This window comes from Scyliorhinus canicula, chromosome 6 (assembly GCF_902713615.1).
Source record: "Scyliorhinus canicula chromosome 6, sScyCan1.1, whole genome shotgun sequence".
In the NCBI taxonomy this organism is placed as follows: domain Eukaryota; kingdom Metazoa; phylum Chordata; class Chondrichthyes; order Carcharhiniformes; family Scyliorhinidae; genus Scyliorhinus; species Scyliorhinus canicula.
Genome location: NC_052151.1, coordinates 11,108,782 through 11,130,965, shown reverse-complemented (window position 1 = coordinate 11,130,965; position 22,184 = coordinate 11,108,782). Strand labels below are relative to the sequence as shown.

Here is a 22,184-nt window from a genome sequence, read left to right as displayed (position 1 = left end):
TTCTTATTGAGATCCTTGGGATTAATGTAGATGCGCAGGTCTCCCAAAGGCTTCTTTACACACCCCATCGAACTGACCCAGTCAGTCGGTTCGGTGACCTTGGATACGATGCCTTTTTGCTGAAGATCCTTGAGCTCTGCCTTCAGGCGCTCTCTGCGGAGTAGGGACTCGTCGTGGTGCGTGGGCCACTGGCTTGGCATCAGGGAGTAGCAGAATCTTGTATCGATACGGCAGCGTGCCCATCCCGTTGAACACATCTGGATACTGGGCGAGGATGTCGTCGATGCCGGCCTGAAGATCCACATGGGAGGATGTCATGGTGTAAGCTCTTTGAGGTTCAGCTGCTTGCAGGCGTGCGCACCTTAACAATTTCAAAGCGTAACCGTACTTGTGTGTGTCTGTTGGAAACGGGCGGATGGCAGGATCCCAGTGCTGTGATTGCATTCCCATTGCAATCCAGGAGCTTGCAGGCAGCTGGAATGACCGTGGGGGGGGCTTTTTAATGCGTCTGAAGTCTGCCTGTGAGAGGAGGTTGGCAGAGATACCCGTGTCCAGCTTGAACTGGATGGGGCAGTGGTTTACCTTCATTACTGCTCGCCATTCGTCCTCGGAATCCACAGCTAAGATTGATTGGACTTGCGATGTGTCTGGTGTGGCATATTCACACATTGTAATAATGCCCACATAGTAGGCATTGTCCAGGCATTCATCATCTGGATCCGTTGCACTGCCGGGATCAGAATCCTGTTGGCGTTGTTGCACACTCCGGATGCGCCGTCGTTGGAATTGGGAGCGCTGGCTCCTGACTGGTGGTGCAGATCTGCACAGGGCTGCTTAGTGGCCTGGCTTCCCGTAGTCTGAACAACGTCTGCCTCTTGCAGGGCAGTGTTTCTTTAAATGGGCGATGCCACAGTTCGAACACGTCATGACGTCGCTTTGTTATCCCGTTCGCATCGCGTGTGCGTCGGTCCCCGGGAAGAGCGCGCAAAATGGCCGCTTTCGTCAATGTTGAGGCGCTGCATCTGGGAGGTGGCCTGCACACACTCCGCCTTGTGGAAGGCTAGTTTATCGTTTTCTGCCGTTTTGTACTGGGAATAGCGATTGTTAGCGTGCTCATGCACTGTGCATGGTTCAATCGTGACTGGCAGGGTCATATGCTTGATCTTCAGTAACTGCTCTCTCAGAGGATCAGAGTGAACTCCAGAAACAATTTGGTCTCTGATCATTGAGTCAGTGATATCACCGAAGTTGCAGGACTGCATTAGCAGTCTAAGGTTAGTTAAATAACCAGCACGGTAGCATTGTGGATAGCACAATTGCTTCACAGCTCCAGGGTCCCAGGTTCGATTCCGGCTTGGGTCACTGTCTGTGCGGAGTCTGCACATCCTCCCCGTGTGTGCATGGGTTTCCTCTTGGTGCTCCAGTTTCCTCCCACAGTCCAAAGATGTGCAGGTTAGGTGGATTGGCCATGATAAATTGCCCTTAGTGTCCAAAATTGCCCTTAGTGTTGGGTGGGGTTACTAGGTTATGGGGATAGGGTGGAGGTGTTGACCTTTGGTAGGGTGCTCTTTCCAAGAGCCGGTGCAGACTCGATGGGCTGAATGGCCTCCTTCTGCACTGTAAATTCTATGAAAAATATGGGGTGAAGGATTCGTCTTTACCTTGCAATCGCTGCTTGAATATGTAGCGCTCAAAGATTTCTTTGCATCGGTATTCTCCAAGGAGAGGGACATGACGGATGTTGAGGCTAGGGATGGATGTTTAAATACTCTAGGTCCTGTCGTCATAAGGAAGGAGAGGTTTTGGGTTTTCTAAAAAGGCATTAAGGTGGACAAGTTCCCAGGTCCGGATGGGATCTATCCCAGGTTACTGAGGGAAGTGAGGGATGAAATAGCTGGGGCCTTAACAGATATCTTTGCAGCATCCTTGAGCACGGGTGAGGTCCCGGAGGACTGGAGAATTGCTAATGTTGTCCCTTTGTTTAAGAAGGGTAGCAGGGATAATCCAGGGAATTATAGACCTGTGAGCTTGACGTCAGTGGTAGGCAAACTGTTGCCGAAGATACTGAGGGATAGGATCTATTCACATTTGGAAGAAAATAGACTTATCAGTGATAGGCAGCATGGTTTTGTGCAGGGAAGGTCATGTCTTGCAAACCTAATAGAATTCTTTGAGGAAGTGACAAAGTTAATTGATGAGGGAAGGGCTGTAGATGTCATATGCATGGACTTCAGTAAGGTGTTTGATAAAGTTTCCCATGGCAGGTTGATGGAAAAAGTGAAGTCGTATGGGGTTCAGGGTGTACTAGCTAGACGGATAAAGAACTGGCTGGGCAACAGGAGACAGAGAGTAGTGGTGGAAGGGAGTGTCTCAAAATGGAGAAGGGTGACTAGTGGTGTACCACAGGGATCCATTCTCGGACCACTGTTGTTTGTGATATACATAAATGATCTGGACGATGGTACAGGTCGTCTGATTAGCAAGTTTGCACATGATACTAAGATTGGTGGACTGTCAGAGAATACAGCAAAATATAGATCAAGTTGGGCAGAGAAATAGCAGATGGAGTTTAATCCAGGCAAATGCGAGGTGATGCATCTTGGAAGATCTAACTCAAGAGCGGACTATACGGTCAATGGAAGAGTCCTGGGGAAAATTGATGAACAGAGAGATCTGGGAGTTCAGGTCCATTGTACCCTGAAGGTGGCAACGCAGGTCAATAGAGTTGTCAAGAAGGCATACAGCATGCTTGCCTTCATTGGACATGGTATTTAGTACAAGAGTCGGCAGGTCATGTTACATTTGTATAGGACTTTGGTCAGGCCACATTTGGAATACTGCGTGCAGTTCTGGGCGCCACATTACCAGAAGGATGTGGATGCTTTAGAGAGGGTGCAGAGGAGGTTCACCAGGATGTTGCCTGGTATGGAGGGTGCTAGCTATGAAGAAAGGTTGAGTAGATTAGGATTGTTTTCGTTGGGAAGACGGAGGTTGAGGGGGGACCTGATTGAGGTCTACAAAATTATGAGAGGTATGGACAGGGTGGATAGCAACAAGCTTTTTCCAAGAGTGGGAGTGTCAATTACAAGGGGTCACGATTTCAAGGTGAGAGGGGGAAAGTTTAAGGGAGATGTGCGTGGAAAGTTTTTTACGCAGAGGGTGGTGGGTGCCTGGAACGCTTTGCCAGCGGAGGTGGTAGAGGCGGGCACGATAGCATCATTTAAGATTCATCTAGATAGATATATGAGCGGGCGGGGAACAGAGGGAAGTAGATCCTTGGAAAATAGGCGACAGGTTTAGATAAAGGATCTGGATCGGCGCAGGCTGGGAGGGCCGAAGGGCCTGTTCCTGTGCTGTAATTTTCTTTGTTCTTTGTTCTTTGCACATCATTTCAACTGAATCACAGAATTGTTGCAATGCTTGCGGAGACCATTTGGCTCACCATATTTGTATCATCTCTCTGAATGAGCATCACCTCGTGCCACCCATCCCCTGCTCCCTGAGAGATGCCATCCTGGGAATCAGCCTGGTAAATCTTTGCTGCACTCCCTCGAGAGCAAGAACATCCTTCCTCAGATGAGGGGCATAGACAGGGCATAGACAAAACCTTACCCTTTTTCCTAGGGTAGAGGGGTCAATTACTAGGGGGCATAGGTTTAAGGGGCAAGGTTTAGAGGAGATGTAGGAGGTAAATATTTTACACAGAGGGTAGTGGGTGCCTGGAACTCGCTGTCCGAGGAGGTGGTGGAAGCAGGGACGATAGTGACGTTTAAGGGGCATCTTGACAAATACATGAATAGGATGGGAATAGAGGGATACGGACCCAGGAAGTGTAGAACATTTTAGTTTAGACGGGCAGCATGGTCAGCGCAGGCTTGGAGGGCGGACGGGCCTGTTCCTGTGCTGTACTTTTCTTTGTTGTCAGCTAAGGACATCAAAACTGCACACAATATTCCAGGTGTGGGCTCACGAAGGCCCTGTGTAATTGCAGCAAGACATCCCTACTCCTGTACTCGAATCCTCTGGCTATGAAGGCCAGCATACCATTTGCCATCTTTACCGCCTGCTGCACCTGCATGCTTACCTTCAGCGACTGGTGTATGAGGGTACCCAGGTCTCGTTGCACATTCCCTATCTCAATTAAAAACCATTCAGCCCTTTGAGCCTGCTCTGCCATTCAACTAGATCATGGCTGATCATCTACCTCAATGCCGTTTTCCTGCACTACTCCCCTAGATACTCCACCAAGGGCAATGTGTCCAAGTTTGCAGATGACACTAAGATGAGTGGTAAAGCAAAAAGTGCAGAGGATACTGGAAATCTGCAGAGGGATTTGGATAGGTTAAGTGAATGGGCTAGGGTCTGGCAAATGGAATACAATGTTGACAAATGTGAGGTTATCCATTTTGGTAGGAATAACAGCAAACGGGATTATTATTTAAACAATAAAACATGAAAGCATGCTGCTATTCAGAGAGACCTGGATGTGCTAGTGCATGAGTCACAGATAGTTGGTTTACAGGTGCAACAGGTGATTTAGAAGGCAAATGGAATTTTGTCCTTCATTGCTGGAGGGATGGAGTTTAAGACTAGGGAGGTTATGCTGCAATTGTATAAGGTGTTAGTGAGGCCACACCTGGAGTATTGTGTTCAGTTTTGGTCTCCTTACTTGAGAAAGGATGTACTGGCGCTGGAGGGTGTGCAGAGGAGATTCACTAGGTTAATCCCAGAGCTAAAGGGGTTGGATTACGAGGAGAGATTGAGTAGACTGGGACTGTACTCGTTGGAATTTAGAAGGATGAGGGGGGATCTTATCGAAACATTTAAAATTATGACGGTAATAGATAGGATAGATGCGGGCAGGTTGTTTCCACTGGCGGGTGAAAGCAGAACTAGGTGGCATAGCCTCAAAATAAGGGGAAGTAGATTTAGAACTGAGTTTAGGAGGAACTTCTTCACCCAAAGGGTTGTGAATCTATGGAATTCCATGCCCAGTGAAGCAGCTGAGGCTCCTTCATTAAATGTTTTTACGGTAAAGATAGATAGTTTTTTGAAGAATAAAGGGATTAAGGGTTATGGTGTTCGGGCCGGAAAGTGGAGCTGAGTCCACAAAAGATCAGCCATGATCTAATTGAATGGCGGAGCAGGCTCGAGGGGCCAGATGGCCTACTCCTGCTCCTAGTTCTTATGTTCTTATATCTTTATCCAGAAATCTATTAATCTCTTGACTTGGGAAGTGTCTTCAAATCAGCCATCTTTAATTGACTGCCATAACGTCAAGAGTGAAGTTATTCACTGATTCCAGAATGATTGATTATTTCCATTCACAATTCCTCTGATAATTAAAATGGGGATACATCTAGATTTGGCCTGTTAGTTGCCCAATTTGAGACCCTCGTATTGACCATCTCCAACAATAGAGAGAACGCAAAGCAATTTGATTTTCCAAAATAAATATAGGCCCTCAAGTGGCCACTTAAAAGCCTTAATGGACTGATGGGGGCTTCCCATCTGAGGCCCTAATGACCCCACTAATATCACAACCAGGTCGTGGCAGGTGGGAACGGAGGGTTTCTTGCTGCGCACCCCCCCCCCCCCCCCCCCAACCTCAAATAATGTAATGTTCCAGCCACAAATTCAGTGAATTGAAGGCATTGAATACTCCACTTGTCAGACTATCATTACACAGAATCGGCTTACTGCACAAGTAACTGGTTCATTTGATGGAATTTTGTTGGTGCAAAGTTGTTTTTGCTCTGGCAGCCAATTTCAAATTGAACTAAAATGTTGATCCTGAACTTGATGAGGTTGGTTTGAGGTCACAGTTGAACGCTTCGGACAAATTGCACTGACCATCATGTCCATGTCAACAGAACTCATTTGGGCTGCTGACTTGCTACATTGCCCCTCAGATAAATACTGGGAGATTGAAAGGAAGATGCATGTGGGTTGGAAGGTCTCCTTGGGATGCACATTGGCACGAGGTGCACTCCTTATCTTCACTTGGAGGATTTTCAAAGAAATCCACACCTTTGATAGTGGGTGCGTGGACCGAATCTGCTCCTGGACAACCTGATGATGCAGGCCAGGCACTTGCTATGCTCAAGACAGCCCAATTTCAAGAAAGGGCCTTTGAACGTGTGTTCAGTCCTTCATATAGAACATACAGCGCAGAAGGAAGCCATTCGGCCCATCAAGTCTGCACCGACCCACTTAAGCCCTCACTTCCACCCTATCCCCATAACCTAATGATCCCTCCTAACCTTTTTAGACAACAAGGGCAATTTAACCTGGCCAATCCACCTAACCTGCATGTTTTTGGACTGTGGGAGGAAACCTGAGCACTCGGAGGAAACCTACACAGACATGGGGAGAACGTGCAGCCTCCTCAGTGACCCAGCGGGAAATCGAACCTGGGACCCAGGCGTGTGAAGCCACAGTGCTAGCCACTTATGCTACCGTGCTGCTTTCATTAGCATATGCAGCACGTTAGCATCTCAGTCGTTTCCAGCCATCCTTGGGCCGTCGGGCATGGTGTAAAAGAACTAGAACTTGTTTCCTTCCAGAAAATGGGTGCAGGGAGGACAAATTTCTATATTCTGTATTTCTGAAAAGGTATTTCTAAATCTCCTGGACGTCTGATCTATCTTGAGCAGCTCACAATTTACAACTGTTGAAAGATTTCCAAACCTGTTTTAAAGATCCTTTCACATTTCCACAATTAATGATTCAGTGGGGGTGGATTTTCCAGTTGGATGAAGGTGAACCCCTGCCTTGCCGTGGGTTTCCCAGTGGGGGAGGTTGGATTCAATGGGAAATCGCATTTACTGTGGTGGGACCAGAAGATCCTGCTGCCAGCCGACACGGGGCCACCGAGAGAGCTCCCTAATATTGGTTTAGTGGGGCTAGTCCCAAATTTCCCTGCAGATTTGAATGCATTGAGGCGCCAAGTGCTGGAAAATGGGACTAGAAAAGGTGGTTGTTTTTTTGACTGGTATAGACAGGATGGGCCTATTGCTCTATTTATTTATCTCGGTGAACCACAAGCCTTTCCCTTATATTGATCAAATGACCACACAACCAGTTAGTTAGTTCAAAAAATGGTTTATTGATTGTCACCATGTGTGACTCTCATTTTTTGTTTTCGAAATACCATTTTTGAGAGACAAGAAATGCAAATTTTAAAGTACAGAGACTCTCGCAGCTTGTGGTCGATGTGGGGAGTGGTCGGATAATTTATTTGACCAGTCTTTACTTTACTTGCAACGAGTGGTGGTTGAGGCTTATCTTAACCAGCCGGATTTCAGGGCGGCCAGTTTTATAGAGTTTTGCCCCAGGGCTCAGAGGTAGTTCGAGTGTAGCACCGTGTATAACAGCAGTGCTCAGCAACCAATTGTGTTGTATGTATAAATAGCATGTGGGGAACAACCAGGGTGTCGCAGGAGGTAAAGGAAAGAAGGGGTGAGCATACAGAACGTGACCAAATGCATTCTTTATACCACAACCAAAAAGAGAGAGACGGTGAAACTAAGGCCTGCCAAAGGCAATGCAGAGTGTGGAGAACCATTCCAGTGCGTATGAAGTGAAGGGAACATGAGTTGCTTGTGGGCCGCTGCGGGTGGAATCCCCAGGTAGGGTGGGGGTTAGTGCCGTTACTCCACTACCCAAGCTTAACTGACCGGATGAATTTGGGGGTCCTCAGATAGGGCATCAGTGCCGTGATTCCCTACCTCGGTGACCTGGATGAATGGGAAGAGTTTAGTTGCGTGGAAACCTGTCATAAAGACTGGGAGAACAGTGATCTGTTTTCCAACAAACGTGTGCCTTTAACTGTCATTGGGCATCGTACCCTCGAATCAGAAGAGTAATTTTGTGTCGGGCGACATGAATTAAAACCATGTTGTAGAAGAAGAAGAAGGAAAAAGGCGGGCAGGCTCCATCAGAACTTTGGGCACTTTAATACTTCAGATGTGTCTCTTTCTCATCATCTGGACACCTCAGGGTTATGTACCAAACAGTGTTGTAAAAGCATTACCGAAACAAACTCAGTATCTGAATCATCATCTCCCGGTTGCCAGACCCATGTCTGCTGTTTCTGTGCCTTGGCCACTTGGGCCGTCGGATGGTCCGAATCGTGATGCCTTACCATTCTGCAAGAGTTGTCGCTGTGCCAAAGAGGGGCTTGTTTTTTGTGAGGCATAGGGGAGGTGGGAGTGGAGGGCAAGCTTTTGTAGTCGGGCGGTGGATATGGGGGGGGGGGGGGGGGGGGGGGTGCATATAGAGGGTCATAGATATCTAAGTCGTAGTTCCGAGGGCTGGGGTGACTGGTAGCAGAGAGATCACGCCAGTGTTCAGGGATAGTAATCAAATCTGGGAGGCTCTCGCTGTCTTCGGAGTCAAGTGCAAGGTGAAAGTCTGTATACGTGGGCGGAGACGAGTTCGGGTCTAGGGGCGTAGACGAGGGATAAATGCCGGCATGGCTGGGGGAGGGGTGGCGTAGGGGTCGGACTTGGTTGTCGATGGGCGGGGCGTAATCGTCTCCTATTGCCAGAGGGATGTGGTGGGAGTGGCTACATTGTGATCCGTAGACTTTGAGTTGGTTGATGTGGATACAACCAGTTTTACCGTTGGGGTACGTTATTTTGTACACGGAGGGGCTCACTTTGAAATGGAGTAGGGTCCTGCAAATTTGGGGGAGAGGAAAGAGTTGGGATTGTAAAGTGAAACCATTACTTGCTGACCAACTGTGTACTCTACGGGGTGGACGCTTTTGTCAAAGCAGGCTTTACTCTGCTTCCTTCTAGCGCCTAGTCGGACAGCTACAGCGAGTTGTGCCGTGTTTAATGTTATCTGTAAACTGTTGGACTGCTTTTTCGTGGATGAGGGCAGTTACTGTGCGGCTTGCCAGATCGAGGCCTAATAAATAATTAATACCCTTCATGGGCCGTCCGGTCTTTAGAGTGTGGGGGGTGAAACCTGTGGAACTGGAAACCGTGTTCCAAATAAACATGAGAGCAAATGGGAGGACTGTGTCCCATGTGGTATTATCCTGTTGCACCATCTTCCTAATGGTCGCTTTTAGAGTTCGATTCATTGTCATGACAATGCCACTGGATTGGGGGTGATATGCTATATGGAATTTCTGCCTGATCCCAAAAATTGTTAAAACATTATTTTGCATGACTCTGCCGGTGAAGTGGGAACTTTGGTCTGATTCAATGCTGCGGGGGAGACCCCAGTGTGTGAATATCTGTTGGGTCAAAATCTTAGTGGTGGCCTTTGCTGTGTTTGTCCGTGAGGGAAATGCTTCCACCCATTTAGTAAAGGTATCAATTACAACCAGCAGGTACTTGAAACCGTTTCTGCAAGGGGGAAGGGGGCCAATGTAATCGATTTGCAAATTTGTCCAAGGCCATTCACAGGTCGGGTGTGTCTTAATTGTCCTTTCTTTGAGTAATGTTCAGGATTGTTCTGAGCACAGATAAGGCAATTCTCGACATAATGGGTTACATCGCTTTTTAAATCAGGCCACCAACACAAAGGTCCTAAATGGGCAATGGTATTGTCTATCACCTGATATCTGTGTCCGTCATGAAATTGGTAAATAAGCTGGTTTCTGGGGACCACATAAATTCCGCTTTTTAAAACTATGCCGTCCTGTACAGTCAGTGCATCCTTCCATTTATCATAGGGGGCTGGGAAGGTGCCGTCTAAAACCTGTTTGAGGGTGTTGTCTGCTTTTTTGGGCTTGAAATAGATCCTCCAATATTGGTCTGGGAAACCTGGACTGAGTGAAACTTGGACTGAGTATATCGGTTTGCTTTTGGGTGGCTGTCAGAAGTGACCATGGTGTGATCCTGCTTTCGCATTACCAGGTGGGGAGGAGCGATGATGGCTTCTTACTTTAATGATACCATATATGCGATCTGAGGCTGTCTTGAGAATGTGCTTTAACAACGGGGCAGAGGGCAGGGGTTTTCCATCGGCTGAAACAAAACCTAGAGATTCCCACAGGGGCAGGAATTCTGTTAAGCTGTTGCACACATACAGGCTATCTGAGTGTATGTCTGCAGGGATTGGAAAAGAGCCGGGGTGCTGAATTACATAGGCTATGGCTGCGAGTTCTGCTGCTTGTGAACCTAGGTGGCTGGGCAACTTTAAAGAGATCCCTTCTGAAATGAAATGAAATGAAAATCGCTTATTGTCACAAGTAGGCAACAAATGAAGTTACTGTGAAAAGCCCCTAGTCGCCACATTCCGGCACCTGTTCAGGGAGGCTGTTACGGGAATCGAACCGTGCTGCTGGCCTGCTTGGTCTGCTTTCAAAGCCAGCGATTTAGCCCAGTGTGCTAAACAGCCCTAGTTGCCTAGTGGGCGTCCCTGCACATCTTCCACGTAAATTCCACAACCAGTAATTCTAACTCCATTTTCAATTGCGGAAGAACCGTCTACATCAATTTTTTAAGTATCCCCTATGGTTTGCGAATCCTGTGTCTTACTGCCTGTTCGTGGGTGTAGTGACTTTGGGATAAAGGGTCCTGTGTGGTGTTGGGCTGCTCATGTGGGGTCCCTGCATATTGCAGGTTATCGGCCAGAAATGTGGGTTTTGGTGCGTTTTACCGTAATGTCTGTGCCTTGTAATAGTGTCCAGCGAGCTGCTCTGATTTGGCTGACTGAACCGTCCTTTAATCTACCGTCTAGTAATAGTTGCGTGGGGGTGTGCTCGGTCAAGGTCGTGACTGGGTTGAGGCCTGTGATGTACGCAAAGTACTGTACTGCCCAAAAGACTGCAAGCAAGTGCCGTTCGTAGGCTGAGAATCCTTGCTTTACGGGGTCTACTATTGAGGCATAGGCTAAGTGACCTTGCAGTAGCACTGCTGATAGGGTTCGGTCACTGGTTGCTATTTCTATGGCATAGGGCAAGTCTGGGTCTGGAACTTGTAAAGCGCGGGCTGTGCCTAGGGTGCGTTTTAAATCGTCAATGCGTCTGTGTGCTGCAGAAGCCATTCCTATGGGGCGTTCTTTTTAAGGAGCTCTGAGAGTGGGACTGCTTTGGTGGCGAAACCATCTGTATAATTTCTGCAATATCCTACCAAACCTAAGAATGCCCGGAGTGCAGTGACATTGTGGGGCAGGGGCAATTTAACGATGGATTCGATCTGTTTTTGCTCAATTTCTCTCTTCCCGTGGGTGATGATGGTGCCCAAATAAAGAACCTTTTCCTTTAAAATCTGGGCCTTTTTTGGGGTTTACCTTACATCCGATTGATCGCAGTAGGCCTAGTAATTCAGATAAGAGCTCAACGTGTTCCTCTTTTGTGTCCGTTTGCAAGAGCAGATCGCCTAGATATTGTATTAGGCATTCGGGTCAGGAAAGTCCGTTGGCCAATTGTTGGTGGAAAATGGAGGGGGAGTTATGGAATCCTTGTGGGAGGCATGTCCACGTGTACTGCTGCCCTTGAAACGTAAATGCGAATTTATACTGGCAGGCCCTGTTTAACGGCATGGACCAAAAGCCATTGCTGATGTCCAACATTGTGAAATACTTTGCCTGTACTCCCTGTTTGAGCATGGCCGCGGTACTCGTGGCAACAGTTGTAGCTGCTAAAGGGGTTACCTTATTAAGTGCTTTGTAGTCAATCGTTAGTCGCCATGAACCATCGGGCTTCTTTACGGACCAAATTGGGGCATTATTTGTGGAAGCTACGGGCCGAATAACTCCTTGGTCTAACAAACTGTTAACCTTCGAAATCTCACCCTTGGCTTGCTATAGGAAACCGTATTGCTTTTGCAGCTTTGGATCGGGACCTGAAATCTTCACTGTATCTGGGATCTTCCCACAGTTGTGTTTGTGTTGTGCGAACGAAGCTTTGTGATTTACGAGGACCTCTCTAATCATCTGGTCTGCACCAATTGTTTGTGGATTAAACCAATAGTCCCCTACTGAGCAAATCCTGTTTTCATAATCTCCTACTGTGAGCGTAGCCAGAGCTGTTTTAGCCATTTGCCAGACCTATTTGTTTACTGGGTCAAGCAAAAGGTTATAGGAGTTCATAAAGTCAATGCCTAAGATGTGTTCTGCGGTTTAGGGTAAGTCAACTAAAACTACGGGGTGTTTGGTGCTAATGTTCCTATCTGGATGGATACGGGAGCTGTGACATATCCTTGTTGCATGTGGCCTGTGAATCCACTCAGGGTGATGGTGTCTGTGGTGGGTCATTTGTCCTGTCGAAATATGGTTGAGGAGTTTAAAGTGGTGTGGGATCCTCCTGTGTCCCAAAGAAAATCGACTGTATGTCCCCGGACTGTGCCTGTAACTACTGGTCTGCCTGATTTGTCCCAGACCCAAGTTGGGGAGTCCTAATACCGTCAATCTAGGGAGTTAAACGCTAAGTCATCTAAACAGGCGCTAACATACATGGGAATAACATTGTTCCTGGGTGGGGGTTTGGTTGTTGGTATCGTTGATGGTTCAGGGGGTTTTGTCGGCAATCGCGGGCGTAATGTCCTAAATGACCACAATTGTAGCAACCTCGTGGTGCCTGTGCTCTGGGGTGCTGTTCCTCGTGTCTACCCTCGTTTATCCATGCTGGGTCCTGGCTAGTCCTAACTGGGTGCATGTTTGTTTCTATATCGTCCTGATCTATCCGTTGGTGTAGGGTTTGTTCCTATGCTCTAGAAAGTCGTTTAAGTACGCAAACCTCATTGAGTGTGTGGTCTGCGGGGTCGTAGTTTACACAGCCTTTTGACCTGCATCTGTGGCATGCGAGACTAAGGTACGGGACCATTTAGTGGTGTCGTCCTCATTTAGGTGTGCGGGGTTCAATTGTCCGTTTACTGCCGTGAAATGAATCCATAGACGACCAGCAAACGCGGTCGGGTGTTCTCCCTTTTACCTGCAGTGATTTAAACCCTCGACTGGATCTCCTTTGTTATACCCGATGGCATCTAATATGGCTGTTTTCATTTCCTGTAGGGTTCCTCCTGCTGCATTTTGGGGTTCTGGAAAAGCTGATCTTACGGACTGGCTAAGGCTCATAACTATTAGCTTTACTTCCACCCTCTCATCTAGGCTGTACATAACGTTTTGTTGGCGCATCTCCTCAAAGAAGCTGTGCGGGTCTGCAGTGGGCTGGAATGCAATAATTTTCATGCAAGCGTCTCTTAATTGGGTTATGGATAGTGGGGTGGTGTAAACGGTATCCGGCTCCTCCTAATCCGATGACCTGCATCCTGTGGTAACCGGATTCATGGGAGTCGAATTGTGAGTGGGGCTCTGTTGCCTGTGCAGTCGGTGCTGGGGTGCTTTTCTTTTTGGGGCGTGTGGGGTTTGATTTTGATTTCCCCTGTCCTCTACGTATTTTTGGGCGCTTTCGTTTAACTCTTGCCAATCGGGAGCATCTTCCTCATCTAAATCCTGCATGAAAGTGTACCAGAAGCCATTCTGTACGGAGAGTAGCAACTGTAACTTTTCTATCGTCTGTCGCATTTAGCATGGTGAACGGTACTCTGCCTCTGTTCCTTAGTGGAGTTGTGAAGCGCTCTCAAAGCTGCTTTTAAATCTGCGCATTTGCTGGTTATCTGGGCGACCTGTTGTTCTGTTTCCTCTCTTACCAGGACTGCGCGCTGTGTATCTTGGTAGGCTTTATCATACTGGGTCTGGAAGCTACTATGGGGAACTAGATAAGATTGATGTACGCGTTTTACATCGGCCATTTCCTTGTCCTTAGCTGCTTACTGTTCCTGGAGTTGCTCAATTATCTTCTCGCTTTCGTTACTGTTTCCCTCGTTCTTTTCTTCCTTCTCAATTAACTGTCTCCGGAGCATCTTCACGACCTCCTCTGTGCCTCGCAACTGTGCCAAACAGGACACTATTGCCATTGGCTTTCTGACTTTCCCTTCATTTTTCTTGTGAACCTCGCTTAGGTTCTCCCACCAAGTCTGTCCTATCTTTCCTGGACCTGACTCATTAATGCAAAAATTCATCCTTTCCCCTTTAAATATTTCCTTAACTCTTCCTCCCATATGGAGCATTGCTCTGCTCTGTTGGTCGCTGCGACCTCTGGTTCCTGTGGATTCATCAATCTTTCCATTGCTTTAGTGGCCATTACTTCTCTTATATCTCTACTTTTAACTTGGGACAGGGGAATAAAGCGGTGATTTGAAAAGCGGGTATGGCTTAAGCTATTTTCCGGCTCACAATTGCTCTAGTTGTACACAATTCTAGCGAGTTTACCTTACTCTTCCTGTTAGGTACGCATGCGGGTTAGTACACACTTCTGAAATTTGGTTATTTGGTTGATACGGGACTTGCACTTGTGGTTCTTTCTCTTTCTCGCAATTGGATTCAAAGTTTGTGGATTCTCTCGGAGTGACAAAGTCACTTCTAATTGAGTCCCGTCCGAGTTCGCCAATAATGTTGCTCTATTTATTTATCTCGGTGAACCACTAGGCTTTCCCTAATATCGATCAAATGATCACGCAACCAGTTAGTTAGTTCAAAAGATGGGTTATTTACATACACAAGAGTTATCTCGACATGCAAACACAATATCTACTACAAGTTAAACTACACCTATCAGCTACAATAACCTATACTTAACTTCAGGGCAACAGGCACTGTGCAAATGGATAAAGGCCTTTATCTGGATTTCACTTGGCTGGTTTGAAGAAAGTGGCTCTGTCTCTGCTGGGCTCATCCGTCAGGTAGCGATCGTTGTTCTTGAACTTAGCTGGCTGTTTCTGCTGCAATTGGGTGGATCCATGAGAGACAGAACACATGATGTGTCCTCTTTTATCCCTCTGAGAATTTGCACTCTTTGGGGCGGTCCTTAACTTTGGACCCAATAGTTCGACAGGGCTCTGATCACTCTCTTCGATTTCGGCCAGTAAAGGGGTGGGTGCCTTGGTGGCTGGGCGGGTCCTTAGCGGTCATTGACCTTGGCAGTTGTGCTTTCTGAGTAAGGGAGTGGCCCCGATCAGTTTGTTGCTGTACTGGTTGCTTGACTGGAATTCTATTGCCCTGGGAAAATGGGCCATTAAAATGTAAACGAGTGGGGCTTTCAGTCAGGTCTAGTTACTTGTGTTTTAGATACAGATAGGCTCTGTATCTGTCTGAGTCCTGGGTTGGCCATAATTCCCATGGTCCTTTGCAGGTAGCCACCTGAGATGGCTGCAGGCCGAAGGGTCTTTACTGTGCTGTAGACCTTTATATTATGTGTGATCTCTAGTATGTATTGCAGCAACTTGCCAAAGTTACTTTGACAGCTCCCCCCCCACCCCCCATAAGACAGAGGCGCAGAATTAGGCCCCTCGGCCCATCGAATCTGCTCTGCCATTCAATCTTGGCTGATATTTTCTCATCCCCATTCTCCTTCCTTCTCGCCATAACCCCTGATCCCCTTATTACTTAAGAACCTATTTATCTCTGTCTTAAAGACACTCAGTGATTTGGCCTCCACAGCCTTCTGGGGCAAAGAATTCCACAGATTCACCACCTTCTGGCTGAAGAAATTCCTCCTCATCTCTGTTTTGAAGGGTCGTCCCTTTAGTCTGAGATGGTGTCCTCTGGTTCTAGTTTTTCCTACAAGTGGAAACATCCTCTCCACGTCCACTCTATCCAGGCCTCGCAGTATCCTGTAAGTTTCAATAAGATCCCCCCATATCCTTTTAAACCATTGGAGCAATGTTCTGATGGGGCTATAGTGAGGGGAGGAGAAGATCCCTCAAAGCTTTCTGTTGATCACTGTTCGAGGTGTTTACGCTGAATTTCACGTAATGTTTTTATTCTCCCAGGCTGACGGTCCTGTGGTCCCACATCCGAGAGGGAACAAACCGAATAACTGCAAGAAGTTTCAGCAGGCACTGTCGGAGCTCAATGAGGTTTTCCAGAATTTGGAGGCGATGTTCGTGCTGACACTGGTTCCTTGCGTGCACATTCTGTTGGGTGGCAGTATAGTCAATCCGAAGGAAATGTATGAGATCAACATGGAGCGGGTCACCTTCTGCAGCACTGAGGAGAGCTTGAAAACAGTCTCCTGCATCCGCAAACTTTTCCACACACTCTTTGACAAAGACATCTTCAATGAGTTGAAATCCTATCCTCTGATGAACACTGTGCTTCTTGTCCAAGGTCACAGGGACTGCGGCGTTCAGTGGTTCCGACCCAAACTTAACTACAGAGTTCCAAACCGCAGCAGGAAGCTAGTTATTAACCTGGCGTGTGATACAATGAACTTCACAACAGCTGAAGATCAAGCAACAAACCATAACCTGGATGATTATATCTGGTTTCAAGCACCCATAGCAATCAAAGGATTTCATTAATTAGAATAATAATTTTTTAACAATGGCTATCTTTTTGAAACATTTATGTGGTTCGCAGTTTTTGAGTTAAAAGGCCTCTGCTTTGAGCAGCCTACTGTGTCAATGGGGATATTGCTGGTATGTAAGTTTTTACTCGATTGGGAAACTTCACGTGGTCCTTCCCATGACAAAGATAAATTAAGTCAAGGTTTATAACACCAGACTACTGGGTAGAGGTGATGACCGAGGAACATGTTTGCCTGCCAAATTGGAGCACAAAAGGAGGAATAATTAATTTGGTACGGCAGATAATGATAACGAATTTGTGTGTCAATAAATTAGTTGGGAATGGCATTGGGATTGGCCTGATTTGGTCAGCATTCATTGGCCTTTGTGACCCTGGGTTAAAACGGGAACTGGGCTCGTATCTCCCCTCCCAGAGGGCAGGCAGGGTTGGACTCTGTTTACAATCTACATGTCCGTGATGAGTGGTTACCTGGTTAATGTCCTTGGACAGGCCCATGATCAGCAGCAGCTCTTTACAACATAAAAACAGGGGGAGGCAATGTGGGCGATTGAAGCTGTTCTGCCATTAATAAGATCATAGCTGAAACAAGTTCAACTCCCGTTTTGCTGCCCTATTCCCTGTTGATTCCATTATGGTCAAAAAACTTGTCCTGGGCCTACTCGTCAATTGAACATAATGGCCCTAAGGGAATTCCAAAGATTCATTCGTGATTATTTCTTTTTCAGAAAAAAGCAGGTACTTTGCCAGTGAAAAATCAACATGATGAATTATTAACATTTGTTTCAGCTTTTCAAACCTGCTCAAAATCATTCTTAATGTAATTTAACAGTACAGAAAATAAACTTTTATATCCAGATTTCTGTGCAAGTTCATTACATTTACATCTGGAGTTGGTATCTGCTTGGCACAATGGGTAGCTATGCTGTCTCGCAGCATCAGGGTCCCAGGTTCAAATCCGACCTCAGGGAAACTGTGTGGAGTTTGCACTTTTTCCCCATGTCTGCTTTAGTTTCCTCTGGATGTTCTGGTTTCCTCCCACAGTCCAAAGATGTGCAGGTTAGGTGAATTGGCCATGCTAAATTGCCCCTTCGGGTGGGGGTGCAGGAATAGCACAAGGGATTGGGCCTAGGTAGTGTGGTCATTCAAAGTGTCAGTGCAGTCTCGAAGGGCCAAATGGCCGCCTTCTACACTGTAGGGATTCTATGATTCTATTCTATGATCTGCTGAGGCAGGGCTAAACCACTTTGCAACATAGATAGTAGGTAGTTGAGAAGAACATAGAACAGTACAGCACAGAACATGCCCTTCGGCCCTCGATGTTGTGCCGAGCAATGATCACCCTACTCAAACCCACGTATCCACCCTATACCCGTAACCCAAACAACCCCCCCTTAACCTTACTTTTTAGGACACTACGGGCAATTTAGCATGGCCAATCCACCTAACCCGCACATCTTTGGACTGTGGGAGGAAACCGGAGCACCCGGAGGAAACCCACGCAGACACGGGGAGGACATGCAGACTCCGCACAGACAGTGACCCAGCTGGGAACCGAACCTGGGACCCTGGAGCTGTGAAGCATTTACGCTAACCACCATGCTACCGTGCTCTTTGGGGTCACACTGTTTAGCACTCGTAGTTTGTATAAGCTTACGGTAAGAAATATTTATTGAGTCCAACTTCTCGGCTTGCACAAAGGCCCACGCCTCCTCCGGGGACTCGAAGTAAAAGTGTCGGTCCTTGTAGGTGACCCACAAACGCGCCGGCTGCAACATGCCAAACTTCACTCCTTTGCTGTGTAGCACCGCCTTCGTCCGGTTGTACCCGGCCCTCCGCTTAGCCACCTCCGCACTCCAGTCCTGGTAGATCCCCACCACCGCGTTCTCCCAGCTGCTACTCCGCTCCTTCTTGGCCCACCTGAGTGCACACTCCCTGTCAACGAACCGGTGGAACCGCACCAGCACCGCCCATGGCGGCTCATTCGGCTTGGGCCGCCTTGCCAGTATTCTGTGGGCCCCTTCCAGCTCCAGGGGCCCCTGGAAGGACCCAGCTCCCATCAGCGAATTCAGCAGGACGACCACGTAGGCCCCCAGGTCTGACCCCTCCAGCCCCTCCGGGAGGCCCAGGATCCGCAAATTTTTCCGCCTCGACCGGTTCTCCATCTCCTCGAACCGCTCCTGCCACTTTTTATGGAACGCCTCATGCATCTCCACCTTTACCGCGAGGGCTGAGGCCTCATCCTCTCTTTCAGAGGCCTGCTGTCGGATCTCCCGGATTGCCACCCCCTGGGCTGTCTGAGTCTCCAGCAGCTTGTCGATGGAAGCCCCCAACGGCTCTAGCAGCTCCGCTTTGAGCTCCCGAATGCAGTGCTGGAGAGTCTCCGGCTGCTCCTGCGCCCACTGCCTCCATTCCTCTAGGTCTCCGCCGGCCGCCATCTTGTGCTTCTTCCCTCGCTTTTTCTTTGGCGCTGCCACCGCTACCTTGCTCGCCCCACTCCTGGTCCAGGCCATATACCGATGGGGAACTGCTGCTGACTCCTTCCCACGTTGGGAATCGTCGAATAAGTACCGTTGGGGGCCCTAAAAAGAGCCCAAAAGTCCGTTCCTGGCGGGAGCTGCCGAACGTGCGGCTTAGCTCCGCATAGCCGCAACCGGAAGTCGGTAATAAATATTTATTTTGTGTTTTAACACAATGGAAGTTAGTGTAGATAATAAACTTTAGACACTAAAAGATAGTTATTCATCAATGTTGGCATGGATCAACGGTAACGATACAAGATTTAAAAAATAAATGATCCAACATTGTTCATTCAACTTCTAAATCCAGTGATGTTGCTGCTGGTTGGTTAGACTTGCCTTTTATTTTGCTCTCTATAAGTTGTTGCAATAGAACATTACAGCGCAGTACAGGCTCTTCGGCCCTCGATGTTGCCCCGACCTGTGAAACCCCTCTAAAGCCCATCTACATTCTTCCCTTATCATCCATATGTTTATCCAATGACCATTTAAATACCCTTAATGTTGGCGAGTCCACTACTGTTGCAGGCAGGGCATTCCACGTCCTTATTACTCTCTGAGTAAAGAACCTACCTCTGACATCTGTCCTGTATCTATCTCCCCTCAATTTAAAGCTACATCCCCTCGTGCTAGACATCACCATCCGAGGAAAATGGCTCTCACTGTCCACCCTATCTAATCCTCTGATCATCTTGTATGCCTCAATTAAGTCACCTCTTAACCTTCTTCTCTCTAACGAAAACAGCCTCAAGTCCCTCAGCCTTCCCTCATAAGATATTCCCTCCATACCAGGCAATATCCGTGTAAATCTCCTCTGCACCCTTTCCAATGCTTCCACATCCTTCCTATTATGCGGCGACCAGAACTGCTCACAATACTCCAAATGTGGCCGCACCAGAGTTTTGTACAGCTACAACATGACCTCATGGCTCCGAAAGTCAATCCCTCTACCAATAAAAGCTAACACACCGTACGCCTTCTTAACAACCCTATCAACCCGGGTGGCAACCTTCAGGGATCTATGTACATGGACACAGATCCCTCTGCTCATCCACACTACCAAGAATCTTACCATTAGCCCAGTACTCTGTATTCATGTTACTCCTTCCAAAATGAATCACCTCACACTTTTCTGCATTAAACTCTATTTGCCACCTCAGCCCATCTCTGCAGCTTATCTATGTCCCTCTGTAACCTGCAACATCCTTCCGCATTGTCCACAACTCTACCGACTTTAATGTCATCTGCAAATTTACTCACCCATCCTTCTACGCCCTCCTCCAGGTCATTTATAAAAATGACAAACAGCAGTGGCCCCAAAACAGATCCTTGTGGTACACCACTAGTAACTGAATTCCAGGCTGAACATTTCCAATCAACCACCACCCTCTGTCTTCTTTCAGCTAGCCAATTTCTGATCCAAACTGCTAAATATCCCTGAATCCCATGCCTCCGTATTTTCTGCGATAGCCTACCATAGGGAACCTAATCAAACACTTTACTGAAATTCATATACACCATATCAACTGTTTTACTCGCGTCCACCTGTTTGGTCACCTTCTCCAAGAACTTGTAAATCATTCTAGTAAATCATCTTGGTGTTGCAATACTTTTATATTATATTTTAGATTCAATAGTGATGCAATAATTTTGGTTCAAACTAGTTAATTAATTTAAAGAAACTGAAAAATACAATTGAATTAATTGCATGAAATTTCGATAAAATCTATAAACAAGATAGCGATGTGCCACTTTTTCAGCCTGTGGAACTCCGAGCAGACCACATCTGCACCTCTGGAACATCAGCTCAGACATTGTGATGCATTAGGGGAGGGGGGAAAAGCTACCTGGACATTAGGAGTCATTGGGTTAGGAAGAGGTTTGGATTTGGTCTGTGGTCCAGGGACTTAAGGATGTGACAGAGTCCAGTAGGTATGGGACGGTGGAAGTGGTGGTGGAGGAGCCTTCGCCATTGTCATAGTCCAGCTTATATTTGCTAGTGCATGTAATCAAACAATGTAGGAAGAATGGGAACATTGACAATGACACTTCAGACCATTCAAATAAAGAGATTGACGATGTTGTGTTGGGGATAGATACTATTCTCTGCAGCAGGGACCTGGCGGTCCAACGGATGTGGTGCCTGCCTGATGCAAAGTTTAAGAATATCTTGCAACTGGAGAAGAATTTGGAATCAGAAGAGACGGTGCAGAAAGTATTGCGGACAGGGGAGCAACTGGAGAAGAATTTGGAATCTGAAGAGACGTTGCAGAAAGTATTGTGGACAGGGGAGCGAGACAATGAGCTCCTTTATTTTTCTCACTCTGTCCGTAAGCAGACTGTATCATGTTTTCCCAAACCTTCCGTTTGTGAAGTCAATTTTTTAACATAACTCGCAGCAAATTCTCTTTAGGGCAAAATCAGAAGTATTGTTTACTCATCCATTCAAATCTGGGGGGTGGTCATCCCACCGACCTACATACATAGACACACACAAGAAAAAAAATAGACAACTAGGAATAACAACGTTATTCCTGGAGTTAAGAAATAACAAAAGGAAAAATAAAACTGGTGCAAATAGTTTATTGGCCCCCAAAGAGTAATCACAGTGACAAATGGCCAGTACCAATAAAGAGGCACGAATCGGCACTGTTGCGCAAACTATAAATCAGTATTTATGAAGATTATAGTCCCCCTGGTTATTGACCTAGTTTCATGCTTCTCTGCTGAAAGGGACGTGGGGGTGTTTGGGTATTGTCACTGGATGAGTAATCCAGAGACCCAGGGCAATGCTCTGGGGACCTGGGTTCGGATTCCGGCACCTGTTCGGGGAGGCTGGTGCAGGAATTGAACCCGCGCTGCTGGCATTGTTCTGCATTACAAGCCAGCTATTTAGCCCACTATGCTAAACCAGCCCCTATGTTCTGTTGCAATCTCATACAACGTTTACTATCCACTATGCCACCAATCTTGCCCTGTAATCTTCGGCTTCCTCTTTGCTATTTACCACACAGCAATTTTTGTGTCATCTGTGAACTTACTGATCATACCATCTACATTCCTGTCCAGATCACGATAAACAGCAAGGGACCCAGCAGTGATGTCTGCGGTTCACCACTGGACACAGACTTCCAGTCATAAAAACAACCATCAACCATCAGGATTCAATTTGCCAAATTCCCATGGATCCCTTGGGCTCTTACCTTCGTGAGCAGTCTCCGATGTGGGACTTTGTCAAAAGCTTTACTGAAGTACATGTAGATTAAATTAATTTCATTGCTCACATCTTGTATATGTATTTTCTGGGCAGCACGGTAGCATTGTGGATAGCACAAT

The 22,184-nt window shown here is 47.1% G+C and overlaps 1 protein-coding gene across 1 annotated transcript in view; it reads left to right on the top strand.

Annotated features, from left to right (window-relative positions):
• Window positions 1-17,188, top strand: part of LOC119966924 (MAD2L1 binding protein) — a 32,520-nt gene extending 15,332 nt beyond the window's left edge. Inside the window, exon 3 of the mRNA XM_038798882.1 lies at window positions 15,795-17,188. Coding sequence (XP_038654810.1) covers window positions 15,795-16,325 — 531 coding nt within the window. The 3' untranslated portion in view covers window positions 16,326-17,188. The remainder of the gene's footprint in view (window positions 1-15,794) is intronic.
• The last annotated feature ends 4,996 nt before the right edge of the window (window positions 17,189-22,184 follow it).